This window comes from Tubulanus polymorphus, chromosome 2 (assembly GCF_964204645.1).
Source record: "Tubulanus polymorphus chromosome 2, tnTubPoly1.2, whole genome shotgun sequence".
In the NCBI taxonomy this organism is placed as follows: domain Eukaryota; kingdom Metazoa; phylum Nemertea; class Palaeonemertea; order Tubulaniformes; family Tubulanidae; genus Tubulanus; species Tubulanus polymorphus.
This window is the reverse complement of record NC_134026.1, coordinates 27,747,996-27,760,648: the sequence shown is the minus strand read 5'-3', so window position 1 is coordinate 27,760,648 and position 12,653 is coordinate 27,747,996. Positions and strand designations below refer to the sequence as shown.

The 12,653-nt window shown below is 35.4% G+C and overlaps 3 protein-coding genes across 5 annotated transcripts; 2 read left to right on the top strand and 1 right to left on the bottom strand.

The window, feature by feature from the left end:
• Positions 1-1,010: 1,010 nt before the first annotated feature.
• Positions 1,011-4,345, top strand: LOC141899601 (uncharacterized). The gene is made up of 11 exons (XM_074786008.1): positions 1,011-1,043; positions 1,458-1,684; positions 1,773-1,881; positions 1,956-2,120; positions 2,206-2,376; positions 2,452-2,525; positions 2,601-2,798; positions 2,877-2,970; positions 3,066-3,199; positions 3,564-3,707; positions 3,794-4,345. Exons 2-11 carry the CDS (start codon positions 1,466-1,468, stop codon positions 3,917-3,919), a joined length of 1,434 nt encoding a protein of 477 aa, XP_074642109.1. The 5' UTR covers positions 1,011-1,043; positions 1,458-1,465; the 3' UTR covers positions 3,920-4,345.
• Positions 4,346-5,054: 709 nt separating this feature from the next.
• On the bottom strand, positions 5,055-8,214 carry LOC141899594 (eukaryotic translation initiation factor 2D-like). The gene is made up of 14 exons (XM_074785982.1): positions 8,107-8,214; positions 7,768-7,949; positions 7,567-7,650; positions 7,334-7,436; positions 7,144-7,251; positions 6,733-7,073; positions 6,534-6,657; positions 6,400-6,445; positions 6,187-6,290; positions 5,968-6,108; positions 5,801-5,890; positions 5,630-5,719; positions 5,259-5,554; positions 5,055-5,175 (listed from the first exon to the last, which is right to left on the bottom strand). Exons 1-14 carry the CDS (start codon positions 8,160-8,162, stop codon positions 5,102-5,104), a joined length of 1,839 nt encoding a protein of 612 aa, XP_074642083.1. The 5' UTR covers positions 8,163-8,214; the 3' UTR covers positions 5,055-5,101.
• An 82-nt stretch (positions 8,215-8,296) lies between these two features.
• LOC141898728 (WD repeat and SOCS box-containing protein 1-like) lies at positions 8,297-12,511 on the top strand. 3 transcript variants are annotated; one of them, XM_074784791.1, is made up of 9 exons: positions 8,297-8,408; positions 9,022-9,132; positions 9,486-9,660; positions 10,016-10,302; positions 10,382-10,614; positions 10,704-10,876; positions 11,055-11,168; positions 11,253-11,366; positions 11,592-12,511. In XM_074784791.1, the coding sequence occupies exons 2-9, from the start codon at positions 9,096-9,098 to the stop codon at positions 11,749-11,751; spliced, it is 1,293 nt and encodes a 430-aa protein (XP_074640892.1). In that variant the 5' UTR covers positions 8,297-8,408; positions 9,022-9,095; the 3' UTR covers positions 11,752-12,511. The 3 variants fall into 3 exon arrangements, with proteins under 3 accessions (XP_074640892.1, XP_074640895.1, XP_074640893.1); XM_074784794.1 differs by lacking the exon at positions 8,297-8,408 and adding an exon at positions 8,792-8,810; XM_074784792.1 differs by lacking the exon at positions 8,297-8,408 and adding an exon at positions 8,801-8,814.
• The last annotated feature ends 142 nt before the right edge of the window (positions 12,512-12,653 follow it).

Below are 12,653 nucleotides of genomic sequence, written 5' to 3'. Positions count from 1 at the left end.
CTGCTCAGCTTTCGCTTTTTTATTTCACGTGACTTGGTAATTTGCCCCAAGTCTTTTTCTTTTTTTTACATTTCAGATTGTGAAGAGGGGTTGGCCTACTCGGTGATATTGATTTGAAGATGAAATAATTTAATGGATCATAAATTTAGGGAAAAAAAACATTACAGCACCACTGACCCATGTTTAAAACCAACAGAAATATTTCAGATGAAGGATGTAATTTCAGAGGGTATAATTTGAAACGCCAATAAGAGCAGCCCCAAATTGTGATCGGTAGTGTGATTGAGTGAGTGAACCCTGTGATGGCTCTCACTTTTGATTACGAATCTATTCATTTCTTTTTCAGTACATACAGTCGGTCATTTACTGTTGGGTGCTGCCACTTGTGTATCATAAGCGGTAAATTTGTGAACTAACTGATAGTTCAATTATCCTACTGCGGCGCGCGAGTAATAAGGTAGTTCATATATTCACCGTCAACGATATGTATAGGGGCAGCACTTGACGGTTTAAATATGTATGGTTTCGAACCAGTATTCACATGGTTCGAACCCGGGACACCCCAAAGTATATCCTCTATTCAGCATCAGGGCCATTCCAGAACCACTTTCAGTAATTATTGGGTTCGCACCCGGGACACCCCTGTACATCCTCTATTTAGCATCAGGACCACGAGTACTCGGCCGGGTTCAAACCCCAGAGACACACGGCCTGTGTTCCAGCATCTCAGCCTCAGTCAGGACCACTCTAAACCAGTATCAGTAATAACTGGATTCGAACCCGGGATACCCCTGTACATCCTATATTCAGCATCAGGACTACTCTGAATCAAGGGATTATGTACAGTCGTTCTCCGATTGTACTCTTTATCACCGACACTGGTACGGAGAGTACGCACGTGTTTGTTATTATTTATATATGACGTCATCGACAAACTCGTCTTGGAAGAATGACAACCCTAGCGGACGGATGCACTTCAATTCAATTATTTTTTATTGACCCAAAAGAACTTGTTAGCGACGCTCACAACTATGAGATTGAGAGTAGGTATTTCAGTGTTAATTGATTTGTTTTACAACTAGCCAGTGCTACAATCAAGTAAGAAACACAATTGATAAGAATTTAGCAACTTTTTATAGCAGGATAACTGATCTGACTAATAGTAGAGTCAGTGACCTGTCTGTGGTTTAGTTTCACGATCGGATATTTTCAAAGCCCATCCGATTATAAAAAGCTTACCACCAACGATTAGGTAACTAACTAATCTGACTGCTGATCTGATCTGCCAGCCTGCCAGACCAGACTAGAGAGAGTCTACTACTACTACAGAATAACTGCCCTACCCTGCAATCAATAGAGTTGTCACTCAGTTGCGTTGAAGAGATAATTAATGCTTGAAATAGAAACAAAATTATGTCTAATCCAGAAAAAATATGATTCTGTTTTCTAATTTTCAGAAGTGATAATGAAGGGGCGCATTGTGATTTACTCCATAGTTGGTTGTCCTCACTGTATCGCAGCCAAGAATACACTTCAACAATTCATTCTGCCTTACACTGATATAAGTCTTGATATCTTTCCACAATGTAGACAGTATGTGCTTGAAAGAACAGGCAAAAAGACCGTACCTCAGATATTCTTCAATGCCAAATATATTGGAGGAAATGATGACCTCCAGAAGTTGGTAAGATAGTGGGCCTAATACACCTTTAATTCTTTATTCTGTTAGTACACATGTATTAAGTTCTTGTTATGTACTACGCCTTTTTTAGGTTAAAGAAAAGAAAGCTTTTGATAAATTAGTAGAAGATGTAAAGAATAATACTGTCCCACCTGATGCTCCGCAAATACCAGATCCTAGCACTGCTGTATCCTCTCATGGTATATTATATTGATGTAATTTATATAATTTCAGCATTAGCTTCTTAAACTAATAGATTCTTATTTTTGTTTAGATCCAAGTGATTTTATATGTGAACCTGACGAATATGCAAGACTTGTGACGGAACTGAAACAAAGTGGTCTCATACAAGATAACCGGTCTGGTATTTTAACTGTGCATAAGAATTCATTTTCTGGGAAGAAATTTGTTGATTGGGTTGTCAATACTAAAAATGTGGGTATGTAACATATTTGAGACTTAAACAGTGATTCACTTTTCAAGCTTCAGATTTTGAAATCATTGCTGTTTTCTACTATTTGTAGAGAGAGTAACAGCAATAGAAATGGGACAGCAACTTATTGATAGACATTTTGGTCATAATGTTCATAAAGAGGAGATTTTTCAAGACAGCGACGTTTATTATCGTCTAATGGAGGATGATGATTCATTGGCTCTTAACTCTGGTTCTGTTTCTGAATGCAAGGTTAGCTCAGGTAAACCTCCCTTATATCTCTGAATGATTGCTCAAAATAGAAATAATAACTCTGCATTCTGCTCTTTTCCTACAGCTGGTGAATTAAGTGAAAATTTGAGGAAGTTGATATTGCTAATCTATTCCAAGCATCTTTCTAAAGATGGCAAGGTAAAGTTTAACAAAAACTCTTAATTCGATTAAGTATTACTTATTACGTTTCATGATACATGTATTCAATTTTAGACAGTGGACTATAAAGGAATTGGTAAAAGTCCCGAATTTCAAAAATATGTGCGTCTTACACAAGAGTTACAGCGATTAAACATGAACAGTTTGAGTCGAGAGGAAACACTGGCATTTTTCATTAATGTCTACAATGCACTTGTAATTCATGCTACTGTGGTGAAAGGTCCTCCAGTAAATCTCTGGCAAAGATGGAAGGTACAGTTTTCAGTTCAAATTTATCAACAACTGCCATCTTCAGAGAAACATATTTATACTATAATGCTGGTTTTATAGTTTTTCAACACTGTGAAGTATATGATAGGTGGCAGTGAATATTCACTACAGGCTATTGAAAATGGTGTTCTGAGAGGCAATCGTAAAGGAATGGGTAAGACAATTTTCTAATAGAAAAATGCATTACTTGCTTTAAAATTACATGTACCTTTTTGGCAAAATATTCATGACACTGTTTTTCTATTTTAGGTATGATTTCAAAGCCATTTGGTCAAAATGATCCACGCTTGAATATAGCTCTTGATAAGGCAGATCCAAAAATACACTTTGCACTTGTCTGTGGAGCCAAGAGCTGTCCTCCTATTAAAACCTATTCAACTCAAGTGAGTAAAACGGTGTGCAAATGCTATAATTACCAGAGGTCGAATTCTCAGTACAACTTGAAGTTTCATTCGTAATGATAACACGTTCTTAGGAAAAGACGAGAAGATACACAATATCCGTGTATGATGATAACGAGAGAAATCTGGCGTCAGTACACCTGATGATGGCTAACAGTTGTTAGCCGAAACGTCGCTCCTCAAATATAATCATTCTGATATAGAATTTTTCAATCTTGGCTTCGTTATAGTGGGATTTCTCACATTACTAGGAAACTGTAACACTAAAATGTTGTCTTTCTGTGAAATAGCCCTGGATCAGTTGTTTAATAATACATTCTGTTCTAATATCTAATGGCATTTCAAGGATGTTGACAATGAGTTGCAACTTGCTACTGAAGCATTTCTTGAAGGAGATGAAGGCGTCAGCATAGATATATCTAAAAGCAAGGTGAATCTCTCCAAGATTTTCAATTGGTATAAGATAGACTTCGGCCAAAATGATGAAGAGGTAGATAGAGTTAATGTAATTGATAGTTAAAGATTTGAGTCGGTTTCCGAAAAACTATCACTAGTTCATATGACTTGTATTTTCAGATGCTTGAGTGGATATGTTTTCATATGAGCACTGGCGATAAGAAATTACAATTACAAGAACTGATCAACAAAAAGAATTACAAAATCTCATACTTGCACTATGACTGGAGTTTGAATTCCAAATGATTTTGTTCTCGGTTTTTCAAGTTAATCTCTCACTAGGTATCTCAAAAAATAGCGTCCACAATTTTCTCAAGTATCCACTCATATTGGTCTACAATTAATCAATATTATATAAAAATCAAATTGTAAATTGTTTTATGTTATATCGAAGCATGGTTCATGTTCAGACTGTAACTGTTGTAGCGCTCATAATTCATAATTCTAACCAAGTTTTTATGAGGTTCGAACATAAACCAATCATTATTTTCTGAATGTACGTAACGGTATATAGTGTTTTTACTATGTATACAAACGTGCAGTACATGTACAATTACACAGTCAGTTTGACGATACGGTAGTTGTTGAAATACAGGTATATACATTCCTTACTGAGTGTCAGGTTTTCTCACTGCGAAGTGATGCACTTGAATTTAATAGGATTCTGTATGCGTGTAAATTTTGTTAAAATAAAATCAAAAGTTAAATATTTAAAGAAACCTCTTAATTTTTCAATGAATCAAATGAGAAATTCCCAGTAAATGATCGCACGTCTTGAGAAAGTGGAACTATGGATCCAGTTCACTACATGAATAACAGATACCGGATGAGATCCGTTTCAGAGGATGCCATTGTCAAGATGAGATAAACGCAATTCTTCCACTCCTTTCATTATCGAAATTGGGTACAGCTGAACCTCGTTATAACGACCTCGGGTATAACAATCTATTGGTTATTTATTACAAACCAAGAATATCGTTCCAAAAGGGATAATTTCAATACTGGATAATGAACTGTCGGTTATAACAAACATTTGTTCTCCATGATGTTCGTTTTAACCAGGTTTTGGCCAACTGCATGGTTTGTGGTAGGTAAGCATTTTCCAGGAAATCTAGTCCAGAGAAAGCAGTGGCACTTTATAGTGATTGCCGCCCACGATAGATATAGTAACTGCTCATGATCGCTTGCCAAAGTCTTTGAATGGCCACTGTAGACTAAAGTATTGTCCGGATTCCGAGGAAATCCTCAAACCACCACGACGTGTGATTTTAAAGAGACTTCATCCAAATCACTAGGGTACCCGAGGAAAAATTATCTTTGTGTTGGGTGAATGTATTCATGGAACACTAATAGATAACAAATGAAAGCAATATTGAATCAAACTTAACACCATTTTATTTATATAAATTTCCCATACGGTGCAAGAAATCATCTTGCTCCTTTCTTTGGTTTTATTGCTTTTTCAAACCCAGAGAGATACTTGTCCTTCAGTTGATATTTGCCTGAAAAAGTTCAAAATTCTATATAATGAATACCGTACATATACTTCACCTTTAATTTCATTTGATAATAGAATGATGAATACCTTTGAGAAGTTGTAAGATATGAGCTAACTGATTTCCTTGTATAAGAACCTGTTGACCTCTATTTTTCCCTGGTAATGGACTCACGGATGTACTACAAGCTAAACTGATCTGTATGTCATGAGCAAACTTTTGTGGGTCGATACCATATGGTTCCAAGTTTTCTATCAAAGAGACTTTCTTATTTCCTCCTCTTTGAGAGATCGACGCTTTAACAGGTTCTGGTTTGCCTTTATGTAGTTGAGGTTTCTGTCCAGGGAAGGTTATTAAATGCATCGGACCCATTTTTGACGAGAGTCTGAAAGAAGAGAGTCTGTGTAGCGAGCAAAGTTAAAACACCTTCATTACATTAACTTGCAACACAGTTACTTACCTATGAAAGAGATCATCCCATTTCACATGAGACACCTGTTCCCCCCTATATAGCACCAAATCCGATAAAACGCCATCAAGAATAACCTGACTATAAAGGTCAAAATACTTATTCAGTATAAATCAGTTTACCGTAGATAAAATAACCAGCAATAAACATTGATGAACCAACCTGCGATTATTCTGATCTTGTAACTCATTTGATTTCACATAATCAGTGACTGTTTTTCGTATTTCACTAGCTGACAATGACAAACCTTTCCTACAATATTATCATTCATTAGTTTTATAGGTTTCTATACAGTATGAACTAGAATGAACGCATACCCTAATACTTACTGGAAACCCATATTTTTAAAGAAAGGAAGAGTAGCACCATTGACGGAAAACATCTCGACTATTTCCGGTGGAGAATATGACTCTTCATCTGGTTCTTCTTCAACAGATTCAGGAATATCAGGAATGACGAAACTTCTTACACTGAAAAACACTCCACAGTATAATACTTGCAAATATAGTCAATACTGGTAGATGTATGGAAACATTGAACAAACTTACTCAGGATGTAACTTATTGACATCAATAATACTTTCTACACCTTTTGATAATTCTTTTACGAGGATTAGATCCTTCTTTTGCATTTCATGCATGAATTTAGAGAACTGAAATTGAATCAACCAATTATCACTGAATATGATATTTCCCAATTTGAAATGTCATATTTTTCATAAATTTCATTTCCAATATGTTTGTCTGTCAAATTTGTTTTACCTTTTTATAACTAGATTTCTTTATATCAAGCGTTTTTCCTGCTGGACTTAAAAATACAAATCAATATAACCATGAATCAACACGGTGAATAATTCTTAAGATCCTTATGTCAAACATTACTCATAGAAACATACCAGCAAGATTTCATATGTTGACTAGAAAAGGTGCTCATCAAAATTGGAAGATCTCCCCTTTTGATATTAATTTTCTCTTTGATGGCATGAAGCAAACACTGGTACAGTAAATTATCCATTTCAACTGAAAATATACAATGTGACGATGACTAGATGAGATTAACAAATACCTTTTTGTTAACCTTTTAACTTCTCTGACCTTGTGGATCAATACTTATTTCTTCCTCATTCTCCCTTGCAGTGATATCTTCAAGATTTTCTAAACTACCATCTCCGTTTGGCTGAGTTTGTAGCTCGCTCACACACAAATGATTTTTCACTTCAATCTCATCAACTGCAGCAGCCAGATTACCCACCATATTATCAGTATTTTGTGAGTGATCATCAGTTACGTCAGTGAGTATTTGGCCATTTTCGTACATCGATAGAGGATCATTGACAGTTTCCACAGCTAAATTGTCATCATCTTCAAGGTTTAGGTCGCCAACTATCACATCACTAATTCCCATATCAGGAGGTTCTGATTTATCCCCTAAAGCCCTGTCAGATAAAAAATCAAATCATTTTACTTGAGCAGTGAAAGAATAACTTAGTACTCCAATAATCTTACCATAAATAATCTTTATACACATGCGCCATAAGAACGCCTTTTCCTTTCATTGCCGACATATACATATCTTCACTGGACATGGCAGTTAGACCAACACCAATCGGAGCCCTGAATAATGAGAAGAGCGAAGAAAACTATATAAAGCTAGAAATTCATGACATAGGAATTTACCTGGTTAAACGACACATACCTATTATCAGCTAAATTTACAGCATACAATTGTCCTTTGTCAATCTTTCCTAAGCAATTAGCATCTCTGGCTCCTTTTATTATCACACCCGGCAACATTAAATCTATTAAAGAAAATATTCATAACAAGCTGACTTCATTACATATAGAATTCAAAAGCAGAATTATTTCATCACATTTCAATTGAATGAAATCATTCTGAATAATCAAATTAACTAAATCAATAATTCTTACCTGCGCCTGCTTGTAGCTTCTTTATGACTGGCGGCCAAGTTGTAAAAACTGGTAAAATGCCTGGATATTTCCACATTGTATAAACTAAAAAGATTTCAGCTAATATATTTCACAGTAAAAAGACTAAAAAGAATAATCTTCAAACAGAATTCTAGATGAATTAGATATAGTTCAAAAAAGCATTGTTTCTTCTCGGCCTACCTGTAGGATAAAGGTGATCTTTTGTTTCAAAAAAGATTGGATTTCGATGTAAGCAATAAACAGTGACATTTTCCCCTGCATGCGTATAGATTTTCATGATGGTCATCTCTTCTTTATTTCCTGGTACTATATCACTCGGTATTCCAGAGAAAAACTTCGCCACATCATTTCGCAACTTTTTCCTTCAATCAAGTCAATTAGTAGGTACAATATACTTAAATTGAATTTGAATTGATTGGTATTTCGGGTATTTTCTATTTTTTGGGGGTTCCATTTATCTAAAATGCCAATTTTTCCAGGATGATCTAGAGAATAACAAAATCTTAATCCTTTCCTCACCTGTCTGAACCACGTATGGCAGTTTGTGTCTTGATTTTAAAAGGTTTTGTAAACATATTTTCTGCTCTATTCAATTCAATTCAATATACTGAGGAAAGGATGGCTCCTTGGTTGATAAAGGGCGGCTCCGAGAATTTGGATCAACTCGCAAAAGAGGATTCCCATAATAGTGACGTCATTTTAGGCTTTCTCGCTACGTGATAAACCGTAGGAAATTTGATACGTTTTATCTGGGAAATCAAGTGGTTATTCTGTGGACTTAGTAGAAATATCGGACTCTCCATATTGTACCGAAGATTGAGGTAAATATAGCGAAGATAAAGGTCCTTATTCTGTCGGTCGACGTGGTGTGGGTTCTTGTCACAATTGATAGTGTAGTGTCGTGAATGAGAATATAAAACCAGCAGTATCCAATGACCAACCCCAGTATCCCTGTAGTATAACAAAAAAACTGCATCCCTGTATTTTTTTACTATACAGGGATACTGGGGTTGGTCATTGATACTGGTTATATTCATTCACTATCAATTGTGACAAGTCCCTGTGTGCGTGTGGGTTAGTCCGTGTTTGGTTTTTGGGCTTTTTGGCACTTGTCCAGCACACCTCTATATCTATTACATAGTACACAGACAACAGTGAATAGTGATCCACTTGAAAAATTTAGAAAAGATTATTCCTGTTAATGTTATTTAGCCTACTATACAGTATGTATGTTGGCAGAGGGGTCGCAAAGCTTAGTCCTAAAAGTGTAGATCTGTCACTGATGTAAATGTGTCAAGTCTTATCCAGTCTGATTGATAGATACTGGCATCCAGATCCATAGCAACTACTTTCACATTGTGCAAATTTAGTGATACCATCTCATGTAATTTAGTTTTTACCACTGTAAGTTGCATTCGTAATTTTCTATTTTAGTCTAAAGAGAAAAATATAGCGCTGAAGAGTTGGGGCCTTTAGCTCAGGCAAAGCGTCAGATTGCTGTTATTGGTATGGCAAGTTTCTATAATGCTAATGCAAGTGATATTGGTAAGTATACTATAAGCCAGCATTCAGCGAGTTTTTATTGAGGCCTACCTTTCATAGATTTGATATTAATTAAACCGTTATCTCTGTTTACTGGTTTGTTTGTTGAAAACTTACTTTCAAAACCACTAGTATTTTGACCGACATAATCAACCTGAATTTTGTATCATATCAACATTTTATCATCAATCTTTAAGGCTTAAAGTTAGTGTCATGTGCTGAATAGATAGACCTTCTTGATACATGTATATCAGTCCACTTCAGTCATTTGACAAAGAGGGATTTAATTCATATACAGTTGTCTTCAATTACTGGCGCTGCAATAATTATGCTTGGCTATTATAAATTTGATTCAGATCCAGCTGAGCTGATCACCGAGTTACTTCTAACGAACAATCCATTTGCGCAGAAAGCTGGTGGAGAAACATGGTCGACGGCTTGGGCCCCTGATAGTTCCTGCTTTGCCTGGTCATGTGGTAACAGAATTGTCAAGATCATTCCATGGAATCGTGTTAGGAATGAAGTCAATTTGTAAGTTAAATCTAAGTAAAACTTAAAGTTCTTGCAAAGAGTCTTTCTTCTAGAATCTAAATAAGAGCGAATACACTAGTTTAATTTAGTTTTTTTATGAGACAACTGTCTGACCTACTTTTTGAATTGCTGAATTCACTTTTTTACAAATGGGCAAGCATAATCATAGTTGGTCAGTTTTTAACAGAATGGAATTAATGATACTAGCTATAAGCATATATATGACATACATAGACAGTTCGATTTAAGCAAATAGAAGTGTACTCTGATATCAAATTTTTTTTACAGTATATTTACTTTTTATAGATAAAAGATATGCCACGTGGATGTTTCACAATAATCCTTTCTATTTTAGAAATGATCCATCAGATGAAAATGACTATGAACAGGAAAATGACCACTTCGCTATCCGCGGATATACGACTAACCGAGAAGGTATTGGATTTGGACGTCACGTCAAACGTCATGCGGTTACTATTGATGCGGGTGAATTGATATGGTCAGTCGCGTTTGGTTCATCATCTGCTGAGACACAGCCTCATTCAGTGAATCTCAGTATGCGACATTATAACCATGCAGCTGATCTGTTACTGGCTACGGGATTAAACAGTGGTCGTATCCGTGTTTGGGAAGTCAGTTCAGGTAGATATCGTGTCTGAAATGTGGTAAAAACTTTTTCAATCCTTAACAATGAATGTGTAGTATTGCGATTAAATTTCAGGTCGTTTAATGTTTGAACTTCTCGATCATAAAGATGTAGTACGCGATCTTAAGTTCTCGCCCGACGGTTTGCTGCAGTTGGTATCAGCAAGTCGAGATGGTACAGTTAAAGTGTGGGATATTGTAGATGATGGCAATATGAAGAAAACTTTACGAGGCAATGCTAAATGGGTCTACTCCTGTGTATGGTCACCCGATGCCAAGCGTTTAGCTTGTGTTGGAAACCAGAAATCGGTAAGCTTTTTAATTTTTGTGGTATGGCAAATCCATGGGTAGCTTTTCATAGGTCGTTATTATAAACATGATCTCATCACTATTATTAGGTGATTGTTTGGGACATGAAAACCTATAAATGTATCCACAAATTAGAAGGACATTACCACGATGTTGTGAGCTGTGATTTTTCACCAGATGGCGCTCTACTCGTAACTGCTTCATACGATACGAGAGTTCTGATCTGGGATGCTCATACCGGTGAAAAGATTCAGGAATTAAGGTATATGTATATATATATATATATATACTCCAATACAAATTACTCCCATTCGTGCTGTTTTAAAGCTAATATCAATAATGGCAGTTTGATCGGCGTCTAAACCAGAAAGAAATGGATTTCAACTGCATTTCGACTTACAGACAGTATCTATACTTGAATATTACTTGCATATTTTCAGACATTTATTCCCTCCCCCAACATTTATATTTGCTGGTGGTGCTAATGATACATACGTGCGTAGTGTCTCATTCTCACACGATGGCATGCATGTCGCCTCAGTTGCTGATGATCGGTAAGATTCAGATTTAGTTTGAAAATTGTTAAATTATTCGTAACTTCGGTCAGTTTCTGTTAAACTGAATATATCAATTTTCAGATATGTGCGTTTCTGGAGAATTCTAGATGGTGAGGGTCCTCCTGAACAAATAACTGTAGTGCCAGATGCTTTATGCTGTTCATATTCTCCAGATGGTACTGTGTTAGCTGTTGGGTATGTATCGTTAAATGTTTTTTTGTTATTACCTATAAGCATTCAAAAAAAGTTTATCTGTACCAAGAAATAAAAACTAGTCAATTATATGACCTTTAGATAGTCTGGGTTAATGTAACGTGATTGTTGGGCTTTTGATAACGTTTTAGGAATGCTGATTGTGAAATTATATCTTCTAACAGCCAAAATTAACACTTATAACTCTACTGATAACCTCCATTTCAGTACTCGTAATGGTGCAGTTTCTTTCTGGGCAGCACCTATGGAAGTTGAAAGTTTGCAGCATTTATGTCGTATGGCTGTTCGACGTATTCTACCTACACCAAGTGTTGATCATATTCATTTGCCAATGAGACTTAAAGAATTTTTAAAATATCACTTGTGAAAAGCTTTAGATGACCTGACATTACAAGGAGCTTTATGACCATTTTCATTCGGTTGAATTTCATACATTTTTTTACCCCAGCATGTAGTTGTGTTGTGTTGTTAACATCTTCATTCATTAGTTGCTACAAATTTAGTTTTAAGTAAGGACATGCATTTATAGCCATGGTCTATATTTTCTTTTTTGCGTAGTCATAAAATAATGTCTTAAAATTTGTTTTATTTGCAAGATTGAATAATCATAAGAATGATTTAAAAATTTGATAGATATTGCAGACGTTCCATGACACGTTCATGGAGTTACCTTGGAATTGATAAGCAGGTTTAAAATTGATATACCAGGTATATTAGTGTATGATTTATATTGTATGTAACATGGTTGTACTCTATAGTAGGCCTTAACATTCATGTTCTAAAAAGGAAATATGTAAATAATGTAAATATTGTTTGTATAGAAGTTGAATACCGGGTATTAAACAAATATACTAAATGACGGTGATGAGTTTTCTAGTGCCAATTTTGAAGAGATTTAGAAGACCTTCCAAAAAAAACTCTCTTTATCTTGAATCTCTTTCCAGTTGCAGTATAAAAACATTTTAATAGCTCATACATGTATGTAGTATGTATTATATTTTACAGTGTAGGTTTCCCTGCCAGACTAGTCTTAATTTTGTTTTATCCCTTTTGTTTCACGTCTTTAATCAAAGTTTATGGTCTCAATGTGCCATAATATTAACGACCTAATGACTATGTATGTATTATGCCATGTATAATAAAACTGTTAATGTTATACTTAAATGGATTTCATTGTTGTTTAACATGTGGAAGGTCTGTGTAAATTCTCGCAAAAAAAACACTTGCTTGATTTTCAGTAACCAGCTCGGATCGAATAGAGGACATTGG